This window comes from Sparus aurata, chromosome 17, assembly GCF_900880675.1.
Source record: "Sparus aurata chromosome 17, fSpaAur1.1, whole genome shotgun sequence".
In the NCBI taxonomy this organism is placed as follows: Eukaryota; Metazoa; Chordata; class Actinopteri; order Spariformes; family Sparidae; genus Sparus; species Sparus aurata.
The window spans coordinates 1,216,811-1,237,450 of record NC_044203.1 but is presented as its reverse complement, the minus strand read 5'-3'; the positions used below and the strand labels follow the sequence as shown (position 1 = coordinate 1,237,450).

General features: G+C 39.8%; 1 protein-coding gene across 1 annotated transcript; it reads left to right on the top strand.

Annotated features, from left to right (window-relative positions):
• The first annotated feature begins 9,874 nt into the window (after positions 1 to 9,874).
• Positions 9,875 to 12,890, top strand: LOC115566725 (zinc finger BED domain-containing protein 1-like). Its single transcript, XM_030392675.1, has 3 exons — positions 9,875 to 11,621; positions 11,739 to 11,832; positions 11,950 to 12,890. Exons 1-3 carry the CDS (start codon positions 10,125 to 10,127, stop codon positions 12,315 to 12,317), a joined length of 1,959 nt encoding a protein of 652 aa, XP_030248535.1. The 5' UTR covers positions 9,875 to 10,124; the 3' UTR covers positions 12,318 to 12,890.
• Positions 12,891 to 20,640: the final 7,750 nt, after the last annotated feature.

The following is a 20,640-nucleotide window of genomic DNA, read 5'->3' as shown; positions in this document are numbered from 1 at the left end:
AGACTCCAGACTGTGTTCTATAGGATGGCTAGTCCTCCATCAACTTTCCCTTAGCAGGTAAAGGTAAAAGAAACTTGTGTAGCTGGCTTAGTTGTTCTTCAACAGGGTTTTGACTTCATGGCCAACTGCCAGATGCTTAGTGGCAGCGATGCAGCCTGGCCATGCCATACCCAGTTAACACCCTTGGGTCCCTAACAGCTCATCCCTCCCCCTCCTGTTGGAGCAGTCCATACTTCACGTTGCCTTCAGACAGCTGTGCTTACCACGCACTCCACAGACAGGGGGGGAAAGACAGAGACGGGGAGAGAAATAGAGTCCGCCTGCCAATGGAAAAAAAGCAAGCTTTCTGTTTCCTAATGGAGCCTTGCACATTCTATTTAAATCAGTTATTCAGATGGCACCTTAAATTGGCATCATCGATTTAACATCATTACTTTTGTAAGGAGGATGAGGAAAACGAGAAAAAGATGAAGGTGGCTGACAGAGACTTTGCATTCATCAGAAATTCATTAAGTCACATTCAGCTCTTTTCATTACTAATAAATTCCCCAAAGAATTTAACTCTGGCAAACTAAAACAGACTTGTGAAAAATACTGAAGCTATTTCACAGTTTCTGAGTGAAAAATAAATGAAAAATCAACAAAGGAGATTTGCAAAACAAGCTTGTGCATCTTTGGCCACAACTGATTGACTGACAGTGAGGAATATGGGCTGCAGTCTGTGAGGAGACAGAGGCTCAGTGATCGGTGGACAGCCAGATTGGGTCCAGTATTTTCAGCCCCCAAATAAACTCAAGTCTTATCACAGGAGGAACAGCTGGCCCAAGGAGGACAGGTGACAGAGATGATGCTGACAGCAGCCCAGCCTGCCAATCCAACATCTCTCTGGATCCCAGAGCCAGAGAGACAAGAGCTCTGCTAATAGAAGTCTGAGGGGAGCTGTGAAGCTAAATAAAAGCACCGGTCAACATAAAGTCATGCAGCTATATGAGCTGTTTGGAGATTCGAGATTGAATTGATTTTGCTAAATTTTCACACAACCTAAGAAATGCAAAATCTGACTTGTTGACCAATATGATTGAAAAATAAAATTCTACAAATAATAATGTGGAGAAACACATCTTGAGCGACTGATACATCATGATCTCACAGGAAACTATTCTTAAATTTACAGTTGTGGAATATAACTAATACCTTTCCTTACTGTGCTTAATTACACTATTGATGTAGTGCCATATTCCATATGCACCTGACAGATGACGTGGATCATTCTTTAAAACACACCAGCTGTCACAGGGTTAGGGTAGGGTTGGGTTAGGTTCACATGATCACTCAGATTTTCCTTGATTGACACAACATTCTGAGTGATCTTGAAGTGGGGAGATAGTCTCTATCATTTTGAAACTATCACTCCACCCAGCTACGTAAGACATGTAAGAACAAGAGCAGTCTTAGAATCCCAAACCCATTGATGGTGCTCAACCCACACACAAGCCGATGGGCTTAAGCCCATGCTACAAATTAACTATATCCAATTTGGCCAAAACCCCGAGCTGGTAGGGCAGCCAGACGCTGTCTGCTGCCACTGTATGATAAGTTGTAAGACCCTAAAAAAAGCCTTACTGGTTTGGCAAGATGCCAAAACCAGTGACTGCAGGGGCGAATGGGCCTCTAAGTCTACCCTGCCAGATGCAAGACTAATTGACTGATTAAAGTGGCCTCCTGACTGTTGGAGATCCATAGGCAGTACCTACTACTGAGTAGCCTGCAAAACGTTGCCAGAGTCAACCTGTAGCCACCAAGGAGATCTCTGTCTGAGATGTTCCTTTCCACAGCGACCAGGAGGTTGCAACTCCAAGCGGCATTAGCACTCCTGCCACCCTGTATGCCTGCTGGAACACTGGTCCATGGTTATTATATAATGGTAATATAGAATAATAGTATTTATCAGGGTAAGCTTTGTGGGAGTCTAAGATAACCAACGTTAAGGGCAGAGATAGATAAACAAATGATAGCTGGTGAGAGAAAGACTTGACTTTGTCGAGGCCCTGCCACATCTTGCCCCTATTCTGAACTGTCCCAGTGTGTGCTGGAACTACATTCAGCAGCACCACGTCCCCCATGTTCCGTCGCATTCGGAGATCGATACTTCTCAACTGGCAAGACGGCGGCAAGCGGAGGAAGCAAATGCTAAGGTGAGTTGTTCAAAAATGTTCTTTTTAGTAAACTCTGTGTACACAAACAATGTTCTCAATACTCGTGTTCATGTGTAGAGACTCTGGTGATACTACGAGCAAAGTTTTATGTTGTGTCGAGCCTTCTTAGTGTTTTAAATATAGAGATTTTGATGCTATCATAAAAGTGCCCCTAGCATGCCATTGAAAATGTGTTTGACCCGTAAGTGACAATACGGTAAATCTTAAAGTGGCTCTTGTGGTCACAATTATGCTTTAACATGAAGGTTTGACTCGGGTACATTAACAAAACAAGGCTAGGTTGCATTTTGGTGAGAGTTTCACTTTAATTAATGTAAAGGTTTGATGTTTTTCTCCATTTACTGTAATTGTAAACAGAAAACTTTGGGTTTCCACTAATGGTGTCAACAATAATTGATTTGACGATGCATCGCAATGCAGGGCATGCACGATTCAGCATCGATGCGGCAACGTGCCATAATCGATTATGTCACTGTTTATTTTCTGGCCTTGAGTGGACAATAAAGTTGTGAAGTTTCAATTACTTCCGGGGGCATTTCCGGAGCAACGTTGCAATGACATGCGCAGACTGTAGCTACATGCTAAGTGGCAGCACTAGCTAGCACAAGAACAACAGTAGCCTCTTTCACACTGCCGTTTGCATGTGGGGATCCTGCGCCAATTCTCTGCACCCTCCTCTGTGTGAAAGTTTCAGATGTGGAGAGGGGGGAAATTTGGCTCCGGCGCTGATCCGCCTCTGGAGGTAGTATCAGGGCCACATTATTGGTAAACCGTCCCAGTATGAACGGATAATCCGGAGGCGCGGAGCGAGGGCGTGTCGGTCTGACAGTCTGATAACTGCACAGGTCCTTCAATCAACTAAATACAGAGAAATGTCCCATAAAGCAACGTTACAGGACCGAACAACAGTAACGTAGTAACTGTAACTGTCTTTAGCAACTTATATGAGGAAAACAAATACCACAGCTGTATGTGGAGAAGCGTCTGTCCTCCTGTCCGTCCTCCGCCTGTCCTACCGACTCTTCCTCACATTTCTGCTAAAAAAAACAGCGTCTGTCACCGGCAAAAAACTTTAACTCACTGAGTGTTTGTGATGAAAATAAATCACCGCGACCATCAGCCCTCCTGACCGAGACTTCAGGGAACTTTCCCCCCGAAAACAGCCTCCATCCCCGCAAGTCAGACAGTGTCCTGTTTACTGATGGTGATTATGTATAATTATGTAATTTAACGCGAAAAACTTCACTTTGTCACTTTCCAGGATGTTTGGTGGGTCAGGATCTCAATCACTACACGTTATAACAGCATCCATATGATTATAAACTATCCGCGGGTTTGGATTAACAGGGAGAACACCTGGGAAACAGGAGAGTGATAATACACACATAGCAGCCAATAAAATCTGTTGTTCCATATCTGACTGCTTGTATTGCCTCATGACTGATGAAAAGTTTGCCTTGTTGTGTGCAGTAGAATTTTGATGCGTCGCAATGCATCGTAGAATCAAATTGAATCAAATCGTTGCCTGGTGAATCGTAATCGAATCGAATTGTGAGGGCAGTGCCAATGCACACTCCTAGTTTCCACTGTTTGTCAAAAAACAAAACACCTGAAGCCATCACCCTGTACCTCAGGAAATTATGATGAGCATTTTTCACAATTTTCACAATTGTTTAGACTGAGAAATGACATGTATATTAACTGATAATGAAATTACTTCTTAATTGCAGCCACGACTGACTAACAACAAAAACTCTAAACATAGAGGCAAGTCAGTAGTTTTGCACCATTGAGTAAACTGTATACTGACATCTCATTCTCCAGGCAGTATGTCTCCAGAATACATATCTGTAAATCAGCAAGGGCACAATTCACATTTACTTTCCAAAGTGAAGATGACAGTATCTCCAGGTCCATCAAGATGGTGGCAAAGCAGCAGATGGAATAATTAATGCCTATAAATAGGTTGTTTCATTCTGGGCTGTAGGCAGTGATAACATGAACCAGCCTTAGCCATTACCACTCTGTATCTCAATACAAATGTAAGATATCGATGAAAAATTGCATTTTTTACTCTTCCAGTAGTATTCTTTTAGCTCGGCATAATTATAGAGTTTCTTGTCTAAGAAGGCAACTTTAAGTGTTTAATCAGTTCATAAAGTCTTGTAGGGTGTGCCAGCCCAGAAGCAAGGTCCCCATGGCAGACTAACAACAGTCTGCTCATTAGAAGAAGCCACTGGTCTGTGTCTGTCGCTCTGCATGGTCCGCTCTCAAAGTCTTTGGTGCTTAGAGGAAGCTACAGACGCACTGAGGAACACACACACACACACACACACACACACACACACACACACTCATGAAAAGCTTCAATGAGTGAAACCAGCTAACAAGTATCATGTGTATGTCAAAGACTGATTTATCTTATTTCTGTAACAAGTGAATTTCCTGTGGGATAAATAAAAGCTGAAACTAAATCCAAATGCCTTATTAATCTGAACACACACACTGCCCCTACACTGTTGTGCTGTCCCAAATACCCATTCAATGTGTATTAATCCACTGCTGTAGTTCCTACAGGTAATTCATGTATGATGCTTGATTGCTGAGGTATTCTCATTTAAATGTTCTTGCCAACTATCTCTTTTTTTCAGTTTTAGGATGTCAGTGCTTTAAGGATGCACAGTCACATTATTACCACCTGTGTCTTCAGGTTAGAGGTACATTATAACAAAGTGGCATGTCATCTACTTGCCATGCGAGGCTTTGGAGTCTCTAATAATTTCATGATGGGGGAGCTATTGTATCGCAGCTGCAGAGAGAGGAAAAGAGAGGGAAAGAGAAGTAGTGACTGGTTCTCCTTTTAAACTGGATGTTTGGCAGGTGTGGCACACTGCAGCAGCACTGAACCAGCTGGCATCCACAGAGAGACAGACAGACTGGAAGAGAGACAGAGAGTGAAAGGAAGACAGGCCATGCAAAACATAAGCCAGCTAGGAGATGAATGAAGGGGTAGAGAAGGAATGGGACAAGATTAAGATGAGTACAAAGGGTGAAAAGGGAGCAAGACAGCAACTCTTTGCACAAACATAGAAGGTTTCAGAAATGTAATATGTCGCTCTGACTGACAGTGGAAAACCTCACTCTGCAGGGCCACACCATCATCTCTCCTCCATGGCAGGGGATGTTACCATGTATGTGTGTGTGTATGTGTATGTGTATGTGTGTGTGTGTGTGTGTGTGTGTGTGTGTTTGAGTGTGTATGAGTATCACATTTAGTTGTCATATGCAGAGCCAGTGGTGCTGTATTACCGGCACCTATTAAATTGTTGCTTTTCCTAATTAGCGTCAATGTGAACTCGGTGGCTCAGCGTCACAAAATCTGTGTCACTTTTATAATTCTTCCTGCAGAATAATTTAAAATGGAGGTAACTCCCTTTAGGCTGCGCCATGGCTGGAGTCATTTCCAGGCCACATTAAATGATAGGATCTGTAATAAGACTGAAATGTAGCTTAGCTGATTGAGTCAGGTGAAGTAGAGTGCTCTTGTTATATTAATCCTAATGGGAAAATGATGGAAGAAAAATGAAGTCAGATAGTGATAAAATGATTTATCCCACAAGGAGCTGCATGTGTGAGTTACATAACTAAAAATATATTGATGCATTTATGCAATTATGTAATTAGCTAAATACTTCAAGGGGTATAAATGCAAATTGAATACAGTGACTTATGGCTACTAAGCAGGTGCACACAAGCAGAGGCAAGATTATCAGATTAAATCATACCCAGAACTTGAAACTAATTAAAACATTCTTAGACACGGTCTTTATCCCTCAGTCTTTATGAACACGTTTTTTGTGTATTTAGAGGAGATTTTGCCAATAAAGTAAGAACCTTTAGGAAAAGACTGAAAGGATTATTTGCAGGAGAAAAAAAAGGTTGCTATGGAATTCCTTGAGAGCGACGCAGTGTGCTTGCTTGCAGTTTGCTTATTCCCTTGACTTAACTGAGCAGGGTGTCTGCCAAGCTCCTAAGGGATTCTGTGTATGTATGTGTGTGTCTCTGTGTCTGTGATGGAAAAAAAGAGAAAGAAAGGAGAGCAGTTCCAGTGAGGCAGGATTTGCTGAATGGTTAGACTGACAGCCAGAGATGTCCTCTGTGAGCCTGCGTGTGGCTGCACCACAGGGTGGCCTGACATGCTTGGGCTTTGCACCTTAGCTGGTGCAAAGCCCAAGCATTTTCATACTACATGGATGAAGACTGTAAATCCTAAAAAGGGGTCTCAACAACTTATTCACTTGTTTGCGTCATGTTTATGAGCTGAAAACTCAGCAGCAAAGTGATTTATGTCTGCCATAAAATACTCAGAATGAATAGAAAAAATGAGAAAGTCAGAAGTTTTTTTTAGCTGAAACGGCAAATAACCCTTATCTGAAATATCACATTATTAATTTCTAGCTTCCACAAATTTGTTGAAATGTTCCATGTAATCTGCTGGGCTGTGACTGATACTTCCTGGGACAGTATAGGCGTAATGGACCAAGTGTTTGCTGTACTGTTGTGGAGTACCAACTGAATATGTTTAGATTATTTACATTGGATCAATTATTCACAACAGTTATGGTTGTAAAACATAATTGTACGTCAAAGTATTATAAACATCAGCTGCAACATTACAATACACAGTTGCTTAATAAATGGTTTATAAAGCATGTCATTGTTTTTCACAGTCAAATAACTATTAACTGAAGTTTAATTAACTATAAATGTACAATTCATTAATAATAGGTATAATAAAGGGTTACCCTGGTTTATAATCTTTTGACCTCTTGCATACAGGAGGAGACTTGATAAACTTATCAAGAAGGCCAGCTCCATCCTGGGATGCCCTCTTGACCCAGTGAAGGTGGTGGGAGAGAGCAGGATAATGGATCAGCTGTCATCACTGCTGGTGCAGGAGTCCCACCCCCTGCAGGTCACTGTCACAGCACTGGGCAGCTCCTTCAGCAACAGACTGATACACTCTAAGTGTGTGAAGGAGAGGTATTGCAGGTCCTTCCTACCTGCTGCTGTCAGACTGTACAACCAGCACTGTCCACAACAGACCTCACTCTGTACTGTGCAACCACTATACAAAACTCATTTCTGTTTTGCACAAACTGGTCAATTTTCTTGACTCCCATATTTATTATTTGTATTTGTGAATAAAAATTCACTGCTTTTAATTTTGTACGATAGCATGTTTATATGTATATACAAGTCTATTCATATTCTATTTCTATGTCTTACCTTTTTAATTATATTGTTTATTTTGGCTTTCAGTCTTGTTTTTTGTAATATTCTGTCCTTTGGTTGCTGGGAGATACAAATTTCCCCACTTGTGGGACATTAAAGAATTAATGATTCTGATTCTGATTCTTATTGTTATTAATTGCATTCATTTAGCAGTTGCTACTAACTACGGAGTGATTTTTGCTTTGTTTCAATAATATTTAGAGGCCTGAAGAGGTGAAATTAGAATTCAATGGAAGAGGAAACAAAGATTAGAGAAAAGTTGAAACAAATATATTTTTCTTCCATACAAATTAAATCATTATGTGACTGCTCGGGGATATTTACACCCAGGATGGGAACCACTGATGGACAAAATGGGTTGATGGAGCCAGACATGTGGACCCCAGTGACTGTGACTTGAACTCAAATTGACTCAGGTCATTGTTTTGATAACTTGCAACTTGACTTGACAGAAAATAAATTATTGAGACTTGACTTGGACTTGAAGGTTAAAGACTTGCAACCTGACTTGAAACATGATGACTTAAACTATTTTTAGTTTCTTTGGCCTGCTGAAGTGAAGTCAAGTGAAGTAGAGGGACATTTCTTCGATTGAGAAGAAATTTAAAAATAAATATGCTTCTATAAGGTTTTTAGTTTTAGATTGTTTGATACATGAACCATTTATTGAACTAATTATCAATAATTAAAATACAAATTAAATGCATGACCATACTTTTAGAACAGGTTAGATAAATTGGCCAATAATATTATTAGACAGGTATTAATACATTGTCTTTTCTGTTCTTATTATGACCAGGCTGCTGACTTGACGTAGAACTTGACTTAAGACTTGGACCAAACGACTTGAGTCACATGTCACCCAGGAACCTGAACAAATGTAATGCGTTATTTTCTTTAAAATTCTTTAATTATGGTTTCTTCAGCTATTAACCAGGCTGGTGATCCAGGCCCACACAGGCAAAAAATAATTGGGAATTTTAACTGACAGAGATACAGTTGATAGCCAAAGTCAGTAGCAACAAAAAACGTTCTCCTTTTCCCTTATTCCCCTTATTATACTTACATATTACACAGCCCTGTAGGACTCTGGCTAAGAATTACCAGTCACATACCTACTTTGTAGGAATTTACTTGGAAGATTTACTGGATTTTAGCTGAAAAGTACAGGACTAAAGTCTATTCTAATTAATTAAAATCATAATTCTTGACAGTTTGACTTCAGTCAGTATTTTTGGCTTCATCAGACATTAAACAGTTCCCACGTGTCTCCTTGAGTCTCCTGAAGGCGGCCTTTAAGCGTTACTTTTTAAAATAAAGGGACAATTCCCAATGTCAGAGTCACACTCAAATAGCTTTCAGCATTAGTAATATGAGCTTCTGGGAGGAGAAGTCGCCACAGCTTCCTCAGGCTATCAGCCAAGGGGGCCTCCTACTCAGCCCTGAGTGAACATTACATATCTTCATGTAAGGAAACAGAATTTACTAGTTAAACTTTTAACTATAAATACCATTTATTAATTATGTTTATCGTAAATGTTAATTCTACATGATTTGACACAGACTTAAGAGTTGGCAGCAGGGGGAAGGTGACTCAACATGTATCATTTTAAAACAATTTCAAAACATAGTCATTTATGACTGAAGTTTACAGTTAATGGGATAATTTACACATATAATCTGCTATAAAATCCCAAATGCGTGTCCCAAAACGTTTTATCTTGTGCATCCTTGTTCAAAACGTACCAGACAAAGACAAAACCGTTTTTATTTTTTGTGGTAAGCAACAACCTCTAAAGCAGGGGAGAGAAAGGGTGCTGGTGGTTTATGTCATGGAGAAGGTTGCAGGAAAAATTCTACTGCAAACAGAAATATTCATGGTATGACTTGTAAATGCTGAACGAACTGTGCATAGTAGGCAAGGTTAATAATGTTGTTTTTCAGTTGAGTTACATCTGTAAAGACCATTTCATGCTACTTACAAGACAGATAACACAACATCTACAACACCACAGCTTACCTTGCATTTTAAGATTTCACAACCTTGCTATGATGTGTTGCATTCATTTCTGTTTTTTTAAATATATTTTTATTATATATATATATATATATATATATATATATATATATATAAATATATATATATATAAATATATATATATATATATAAATATATATATATATATAAATATAAATATATATATATATATATGTATATATATATATATATATATATATATATATATATACATGTACTCTCTGAAGTGAAACAAACACCGTATGTATGAAATCCACTGAGTCTCTCACAATATCCCTAACTTATTGTGAGTAGTGTGTATATTAGGGATGTTGAGATTCACCGAATCATATCGGTGGTCCGATACAAACATTTGTGATGCGACTGCACCGGGAGATTCAAGGTGCGTCGGATATAATTTACGGTGAATTTGCGGTGCATCTCTTCTAGTCTGACTGCACCGGTAAATACCATTGTTAAATCGATTATTTCATGTTGAAGTATCTATTCCCTGTCTTATCCTATTTTCCGAGGCAACCTGAATGCACCATCGCGTCCTCGGGCACTGACGCAAACAGGTGTGGTACACAACAAATATGGAGGCAAACGAGAACGATGTGAGCAGCGATGAGATATTTAATGCACCAAAAAAGACACACAAATCAAACGTGTGGCAGTATTTCGGGTTTTTCAAGCGAGGAGGTCAACTTGACAAGACACACGCAATTTGCAAACAATGCCGTGCGGCTATCAAGTACGTCAGCAGCACGACGAACCTGGCGACGCACATGAAAAGACGGCACGGTGTGGATACCTCTGCGGCTGCTCCCCCCTCCTCACCATCGGATGCTACCGAAGCACGAGCCACACCGAGCGGTATCAAAGCTGGTGACACGAGCAGTAGGTCTATCGCTAGTTTCTTTGGACAAAACACACCTCTGGCAGCTAACTCTGCCCGCTCCAAGGCCATAACTGATGCCATAGCCTACTTTATCTGCAAAGATATTCAGCCATACAGCGTCGTAGAGAATGAGGGATTCAAACAACTGGTCCACATTTTAGACCCAAGGTATAAAATACCACAAAGGGCGTTCTTTACCGACACACAAATCCCTGCTCTGTACAACAAAGTGAAAACAGAGGTAGTGGAATCCCTGAGTAATGCCCAACGAGTTGCTATCACTATGGATGGCTGGATGTCCTGTGCCACTCAGTCATATATCACAGTCACAGCCCATCATATTGACAATGATTGGAATATGAAAAACCATGTTCTGCAAACTAGAGCATTTAATGAGGCCCACACAGGACAAAATCTGTCAGCTTTTCTATGTGATGTTTGCTGTGAATGGAAACTTAGTGATAAGAAGCCTGCTTTGGTCACTGACAATGCAAGGAACATGCTACTCGCTGGGGCAAGTGCAGAGATGGAGCCTCACATCAGATGCATCGCTCACACTCTAAATCTGTCCTCCCAAAAAGCTCTCAAGGTTGAAACTGTTTCAGCACTCCTGGTTAAAATAAGAAAACTTGTAACATTTTTTCACAAAAGCCCCAAAGCTTGTGAGGCTCTGCATGAGGTGCAAGCCCAGTTGAAACTAAAACACCACAAGTTGGTTCATGATGTCTCCACAAGGTGGAACAGTTCCTTGGACATGATGGAGCGTTTGTGGGAGCAACAGGCTGCTGTGACTTTGACAACAAGGAAGATGAAGTCAAGGGGTCGAGGAGAGAGCCTGCCCAGCCTCACTGAAGAGGACATTACCCTGATGCCAGAGGTCATCAAGCTGCTCACACCCCTGAAAACAGCAACCAAGTGTCTCAGTGAAGAAAAAAACCCCACTATTTCTATAATCGCTCCAACACTGGCAAAACTACAGGAGCATTTTGACTGTGATGACAGTGACCTGCTAGTCATCTCTGAGATGAAGGATAGGTTTAGACAGGACTTCAGCACCCGTTACACATACATTCAAGACTTCCTCTGGAAAGCCTCAGCGCTCGATCCCCGCTTCAAGGCACTGGAATTCCTTAATGATGACCATATTAGGAACACCGTATACCTGGGGATAACAGCCGAAGTGGAGAATATGGTAATTATGTTCATTAAGTATATTCTCACTCCTATATTTATGCTGCCTTAAAACTGTTGTTTTTATCTGATTTAGTTGAAAAAAATGTAATGGCTTATATCTGCTCATTATTCTCAGGCAGACGAAGATGGCAGGATGAATGAGAGACACGCAACCAACCCAGAGGATGAACAGAGCTCCCACAGAGAAGAGGAGGAAGAAGAAGAAAAAGGTTTGTTTTGATTGAAACCTAAGACTACAATCTGTAATAGTTTGTTTTGGAAATTGATATGATATTATTTTTGTAAAATTGTATAACATTGTTCTTCTCTTCTCTTCTCTAACGTAGATGATGACCCAGAGCCTCCCATGAAGAAGTCAGCATTGGACCTGATGTTTGGAGGTTTCTCCACTCCAACAGCACAGAAGAAGAGTTCAAGAGAAAGAGCTAAGGAGGAAACTGCCAAGTACAGGGGGAGGGATTGTTTAGATTTGCATGGTGATGTGTTGCAGTGGTGGAAAGACCAGGTGGATCTCCCTCTTCTGTCCAAATTGGCCAGAACCTACCTTTCCATCCCGGCAACAAGTGTTCCCTCTGAACGAGTGTTCAGTACTGCTGGTGACATAGTGACTGCTCAGCGCAGTCTGCTACTCCCAGAACATGTAGACCAGTTAATATTTCTAAAGAAAAACCTGAAACTAAGCCATATGAGATAAATCATGCAGTGATGTGGGGTGTTCGCAGTAAATGGCACTTACAGTATTGTTTGATTGCCAGTAGTTGATGTTTTTTGCTTACATTGTGAGCAGTTAAGAAAGACTTGTTGGGAAATGTTATTTTATTTACATGTTCAATTTCTCATAGAAATTACACCAATAGTTTTCCTCCTTGTACACAGGAATACAATGAACATTGCACTTTGGAAAGAAATACCTCTATTTGAGCACTTTGGTGAGAGTATTGTTTACAGCAGCTGTTAATGGCTGCCAGTTATAGTTTTAGTTTTACACTTGAGTCTGTAAGACATTGTACTTTGATTTTCATTCTTTGTAAAATGGAATTAGAGCCATTCATGTTCACTATTCAGTCAACTAACTGAAACATTGTCAAGCACAGCATCAGTCTGGCAGACAGTAGTATGTGTTGCTGGTCATATTATTTGCACTATGCACATTGTTAATACTGTGCTTTCTGAAACTGTTCAACTGTGAAGTTTTATACATTTTGTATAATTATAGAGACAGCGAACATAATTAGGAGTAAGGAGTGCTTATTATAAATAAAATTGAATGCTGTCTGTACATACTGAATCATGTCTTTTTTTAAATATTATTTCTTGGTTTGCTCCATAAAAAAACTACCAAATATTAAATACATCCCTCAAATTGATACATAGAGTAAAGCAGAATTGTGCTATTGAGGTAAGAAACCTGATATGGGCTAATACTCTCTCGTACTGCAACTAACTGTATCGAATGATCACATCATATCGAACCGAATCCTTTTATAATTTAGTCATATCGTTATCAAATCATTTTTGAATCGCATCGTATCTTGAACAGGAGTGAATCGTATCGCATCGTATTGACAGGGAGCTTCAGTGTATCATAAATGTATCGTATCGATGGCAGCATATCGAGATGCGTATCGAATCGGCCTCAGTGGTGGAGATATACATCCCTAGTGTATATATGTATATATATATATATATATATGTATATATATATATATATATATATATACATATATACACACATACATACATGCACCCGATTCTCACACACACACACACACACACACACACACACACACACACACGGACACATAAACAACACAAGTAAAATAAATTGAGGGCACACTGCCATGTATGACACATCCACATGGTCAGAGAGAGGTACATAGAAAGAAAAATACATCAACCAAACCACAGGATGTCACTCATGAGGGGGTTTGATACAAATCCCCTTGCGAGAATGGTGGAAATATTCAAACCAATATATGACAGGAAGCATTCCCATGTTTTCATGAAAAACATCATCTTTGCTGTGTAGTTTACATGTCAGATAGTCCAATGCAACGTATTCAAGTGTCACTCTTTGCCACTGAGTCTTAGATCTAACTTTATCCATTATCCAATTCAGATGAATACACTTTCTAGCACAGAAAGCAAGTGTTTGGTGAAGTGTTCTCTTAAATTTGTCAGTGATGGACAAATCAGATTTGCCAAGTAGCAAATATAAGTTTATATATTATATTGTTTCTATTAGTAGACCGAATCTTATTAATTTCCAGCCCTATGACCTGCCATAACTGCTGTACTTTCCTACATTGCCATAGACAATGTGTAAGACTACCAGTTTCTATTTTACACTTGGGGCACAGTGGAGATGCATCAGGGTTGAATTCATGACGTTGGGAGGGAGATATGTGGGTTCTGTGTAGGAGCTTAAGTTGCATGGCTCTCACTCAGTTACACTCACTCAATGTTTTTGCATTCTTCCACGCATCGTTCCAGCCATCATCTGTTATCTCAACATTGAGTTCTCTCTCCCATAAGCCTTTCAGAAAATAGGTGTTTGTGGTGTTATACCCCTTAAGGATATGATAGAATAGACTAATAGTCCTGCCAGATTTCTGTAAAAAGAGCTGTCTCTCTAAATGTGAATTATTTTGACACTGAAGGATTGTGGTGTCCCTTGTGACAAAGTTTCTTACTTGCAAATATCAAAGGAAATGCTGTTGTTGAATGCCATATTTCTCTTTCAGTTAACTAAAACACATCATGGTAGAACCTTCCAGTAATTTGTGTAAAGTAGATATTCCTTTATTTGTCCAAACATGGAAGTTATTTCCATCACTCCAGGAGGGAAATCAGGATTATTGCATATTGTAGTGAATTGACAGAGGTGAATTGTGATCTACCCTCTAATTTTCTGATGGCATGCCATGCCTTAACTGTGGAAATTAAAATTGGTTAGTACAAGCAGACTTCAAAGATGCACTTTTTCTAATAAACAAAAGATTACTCAAAGTTTGGACATTTGGACATTTTACTTTCTACATCCAATCCAGTCAGCTATAGTACGCAAATGAGCACTAAGTTGGAACTTTCTAATGTCTTGGAGATCAACATTTTCAAGAGTGCACGGCCTAATCAGGAAATTGGGAGGGTGTTCCGTCTCTCTAGGTCCAACTTTATACGCTTGAATATGGGTGGGAAATGTGCTTTATATAATTGACCAAAGGAGGGTGTTATACGTATTCCCAAATAGACAAAGCCTTCTGGTGACCATTTCAAAGGAAAGGGAGATTGATTTTTGGTTATCTGTTTCAGACTGCCAAATGGCATTACATCTGATTCACTGAAATGTATTCTGTAGCCAGAAAAAGTACTAAACATACTGATGTTCTCAATAAGGGCTGGGGTAGATACATCAGGCTCAAACAATCAAGACATCGTCAGCATAAAGAGTAATCTTGTGCTGTCTAGTGTCAATAGTGAGACCACATATGTTTTCATTTGTCCTGATTGCCTCAGTGAGTGGCTCGATTTCCAGGGTAAAGACCAAGGGCGATAGAGGACAACCTTGCCTTGTACCTCTTAAAATCTGGAAATTAGAAGAACGCAACCCATTTGCACTGCTGAGAGGGGATTATTATAAAGTAACTTTATCCAGTTAATAAACTTTTCACCCAGGCCCAATGTGTGTAATGTGTAAAACAAATATGCCATTTCAACACAGTCAGATGCCTTCTCAGCATCCAGAGAAAGCAGTAGACAATTCAAAGGCCGCTATTTAAAAACTTGGATTGCGTTTAGTAATCTGCGCATGTTATTGTATGAATTACGACCTTTAATAAAAACAGTTTGCTCATCATTTATAAGAATAGGGAGGAGGACGTCACGTGACCAACAACTGCAATGGTCGCTGAAGACTAGGGCTCCTCACCGACCTCCGCTTTTCAATTAATAATCAGGTCTTTTTCACTCTATTCGGTCTGGAATTTTCATGAGTGCAACGAGCAAATGCGATGCCTGGACAACCGAAAAAAAACAGCATCTTTGTCGTCTAAATTAGCAGTGGAGAAACAAAGATTAGCTAACATGTCAGCTAACGCTAGCGCAGAGCTAAGCATGGAGGACATTATTGCTCAAGTCTTGGAGAAGCAACAGAGTGTGCTGGAATCCGTAGTTCATAATGCAGTCAAGGGAGCATTACAAGAGATTAATGCCTACAACACATCAGAACTGAACTAGAGAGGCAAGGCTCCACCGTACATGATCTGGTGCAACAAGTGGGTGATACCCAGAGGAAGTGTCGGGAGATAAACAAAGTGGTTAATGCCTGTGTTGAAGACCAGAAGAAATTTGAGCTAAAACTAGCCGAGATGGAAGACCGGTCTCGTCGCAACAATGTACGTATCATTGGGGTTAAAGAGGGCCGTGAGGCAGATGACCCCATCGGATTTCTGCAAAAACAACTACCGGTGTGGATCCCCACGCTACAGAACAAGCCCATCATCGAAATCGACAGAGCACATCGAATATATGGCAAGGCTACAGCATCCCGCACCATGATTTTCAGGTGCCTGAGATACCAAGATCGCCAAACAATCCTTCAAGGAGCAAGAGAAGTACAGAGAAAGGGACGATTCGTGATGAGAAAACAACACTTCGATTCAAGCCGGACTACAGTGCATTCACTATTCAGTGGCGTCAAGAGTTTGTAGGGGCACAACGTAAGCTACATGCTAAAGGGATCTCCAACTTTCTCATCTATCCTGCTACGCTGAGAGTTACCCACAGAGGGAGGCAGCTCACCTTCAACACAGCCAAAGAGGCCGACGACTTCTGTGAGGACCTGGGACTGGAGGATGTTACGAGTGATGCTGCGAGCGAGAGAACCACACACCTGGATCTACAACCGAGTGGTGAACCAAAGACCGAGCCAGCCGCACAAGAGACTCCGTAACAGGAGTTAGACTGAGCAGCATGAACATTACGTCTGGGCTCACCGGGCGGGGAACAACTGGACTACTTTATAATTCAAGAACACTAATGTAAGTCAACGATACGTACGTGCAGCATTAACATACAGAACATAATGGACTCAGTCGCATTGACTATTAAGCAAGCTATTATATTGGTAGGATGGCTAACACGCCAACAAGGTTGATTTGTTCTTATTACTTCTCCAAGAGTTTTTGGTTAATTTTTTTTTTTTTTTTTTTTAATACCATTTTTATTATTATACAACACAAAATAAACAATACAACCATGAACAACCACAGTAAAATAAATCAGACAAAAAGATATGACAAAGACATGCTACATATACAAGCACATACATATACACAAAGTCAAATTAAAAACACAGATGGGGGGGGGGCAGTACTGTACCATTGCAATTCGATTGTTCATTTCATAATCATGTTCATTTCTTAATCATTTTCAAGTTAATTTACATGGAAACAATGTGACAATGTGACTTACAGGGCTGCACAGCAAGAGTCCTCCACCATCTCAAATTTGGAACTCTGCAATAATTCCCAGAACTTGGTCCCAATTTATTCCAAAATTATACGCGGAATCGTTCATCAAATCGGCCATTCGCTCCATTCCAAGAAGATCAAAAAATTCAAGTAACCATGTTTCTTTTGAAAAACAATTTGTCTTACGTGTCTTCCAATTCATCAAAATCATTCTTTTAGCAACCAAAAAGCCTAGGCCTGCTATTTTCCTATCTTTCTTTGACCTGAGTTGTGCAGCCCCCTCTTTCCCTGTCCTCTCATTTGTTTGTTGGGATATATCCCAACAAACAAATGAGAGGACAGGGAGAGAGTTCTATCTTCAGCATAAGTGACACTGAGTGGACCACATCCTCCCAGAAGGATTTAACTGCAGGACAGTGCCACAACATGTGGATCAGAGATCCCACTTGACCACACCCATGCCAACAGAGGTCAGAGGAGCTGGGGTCTATTTGTTTCCATTCTTGCTGGTGTGATATATGCTCTATGATGGATTTTCATTTGTATGACTCTAAATCTGACCGATTTGGAGATGGCTGCAGGGTCCCTCCAAATTCTTTCCCACTCTGTTGAATTTAATGAGACCCCTAAATCCTGTTCCCACTGTAACTGAGTGTGGGCGTTAGGATTTGAGGAGGAGCATATTAACAATTTATATAGACCAGAGACTGTGCCTCTGTGTGATGCTAAACCTCTCAACTTACTATCTATTTCAACATTGTACTCCAAATATTCTCTTGGGAATTTTGACAGTATTGATGCTAATTGTGCATATTTTAAGAAAGCATTGGCATTTTAACTATACCTCTTTCTGAGCTCCTCAAAAGACAAAATCAACCCATTTTCTACAATTTGTGAGATTACATTAATGTTGTGATGCTGCCATACAGGGTCTGACAATGGATTCCCTGCTGCTTTAAATGCTGCATTGTGCCATAGTGGACATGATTCTAAGGCAATCTTTGTTATTCCCAATTTTTTATGAACCTTTTTAATAATTTCACATGACAGGCTGATAATACAATTGTCTATTTTTGCTAGAGCAGGATGGTACCACAGTGATGACAATGAAATTAATTTGTTCTTGTCCCTTACAATGCCTTCTTCCAACCACTCCCAACTACCTTGGATTCTATTATGTTGATATCCCCACATTAAAGGGAATCTGGCATTAAATGCTAAATAATACATATACACATCTGGGATTCCCAAGCCCCCCTTATCTCTTGGCAATGATAATTTGGTACTATTCATTCTGGGCTTCTTTCCTTTCCACAAGAAATTGGAGAACAGTTTATTTATATTATCTAACCAAGGTTTAGATACATGTAGAGGAATGGAAGAAATCAAAAAGATTAATCTTGGCAGAATGTTCATCTTGAGCACCTCTACTCTGCCCCATAAGGACAAAGGCAGGTTAGACCACCTTTTAAGATCTTCCTTTATGGAATTTACCAAAGGTTGAGCATTAAATTCAAACATTTTACTGATTGGTGTACTAATCTTAATGCCCAAATATTTCATCCCCTCTCTTTTCCATATAAACGGAGCAGGTCCCAGATCTGTAATGTATGTACACTGATTTAAGGGTATGGTTTCACTTTTGCTCCAATTTATTTTATAGCCTGACAGAATGCCAAATGTTTTTATAATTTCCAATACTCTTGGGATTGAGCACGATGGCTTTGACAAAGTCAACAAAATGTCATCTGCATACATATTAAGTTTGAAATCATAACCCCCGATTGAAACACCAGTAATATTTCTTTCCATCCTTATTGTACAAGCAAGAGGCTCTTATGCCAAGATAAATAATAGTGGAGATAGAGGACAGCCTTGTCTTGTAGAGCGATAAAGTTGAAATGGTGCTGAAATTATATTATTGCTCTTAACTGCTGACACGGGTTCATGATACAGAGCTCTGATCCACTGTAAGCATCTTGGACCAAAAGCATATCTGGACAGAGTGTAAAACAAGTACTGCCATTCAATGCGGTCAAATGCTTTCTCCGCATCCAGTGATACTGCTATCACTGGATGTGGGAGAGAGCTGGCAACCTGCATGATTTGCATGAGTCTCCTCATATTGTTGGATAATAATCGCCCTGGGATAAAGCTGACCTGATCCAGGTGGATTAAAGTGGACACAGTTTTTTCTAATCTTTTTGCTAATATCTTTGGAAACAATTTATAGTCATTGTTAAGTAAGCTTAAAGGTCTGTAGTTGTTTACATCTAGGTGGTCTTTCCCAGGTTTTGGCAAGAGTGATATTATAGCTGTCCGCATTGATTGTGGCATAAATTGCTTCTGTATGATGTCATTATATAAAATCACTAACAGTGGTGTGATCTCTTTTGAAAAACATTTTAAAAATTCAGTGGTGTAACCATCTCCTCCAGGTGCCTTATCATTTGACAAACATTTAATAATATTCAAAATTTCAGCCACTGAAATTGGGGCATCAAGTGATTGTTTTTGCTGTTCATCTAATTTTGGCAAGGCTAGATTTGCAAAGTAAAGATCTAGCTCTTGCTGTGTTACTTTACATTCAGATTTGTACAATGATGAGAACATTTTTTTAAACGTGTCATTGATAATATCATGGTCCCTTAAAATCTCACCACTTTCATTTCTTAGAGAGGAGATTGAGTGCTTTTGTTCAAGTTTTTTTAATTGGTATGAAAGCATTTTCCCTGCCTTCTCACCATTTTCATAGAATTTCCTTCTCAGTTTGTATAGTGTAAAGGCAGACTCCTCATTCCATAATGCTTGTATCTCTGCCCTTCCCCAAAGCATTGCTTGTTTCACAGTATTGTCACTTGGATCTGCCATATGCTTCAACTCAAGCTCTTTAAGTCTGGATAATAATTTCTCTTTCTTTTTTAACTTCTCTTTCTTCTTATATGATGAAAAACTAATAATCCATCCCCTACATGTTGCCTTATAGGCCTCCCAGACTGTCTGAATGGGAATGTCAGGAGTTATATTTAATTCAATGAATTCTTTTGTATTCTTTTGTATTAGTTTAACAAAATTGTCATCTTTTAACATGGAATTATTAAAGCTCCATCTTTTAGATTTTGGTTTAGATTTAGGAGACGGATAAAAATTTAATGAAACTGGGGCATGATCTGATATGACAATACTGTGAATAGTGGAATCAACAACAGAATCCAATAAATTATTTGACAGCAAAAGATAATCAATTCTGGAGTAAGAGTTAGGTGCCCTTGAATAAAATGTGTACTCTCTTGATTGACTGTTAATCAAACGCCATACATCAGTTAATGATTGTGTTTCTAGTAGCTCGTTGAAAGCTCTTGAGAGAGACTAATCTGCTGGTAAAGTTTTTGGTTAATGTTAAAGAAGGGAACGTCCTGGACTGTGTTGTTTAATATTTGGAAATGGCAAGACCTGATTTCTGTGACATGTTAACGTTATTTGTTCGGAGGGGGAGGTGGGCTAGGGTTTGTGTGAGCTGTGTTTGATGTGGCCACGCATCTTACA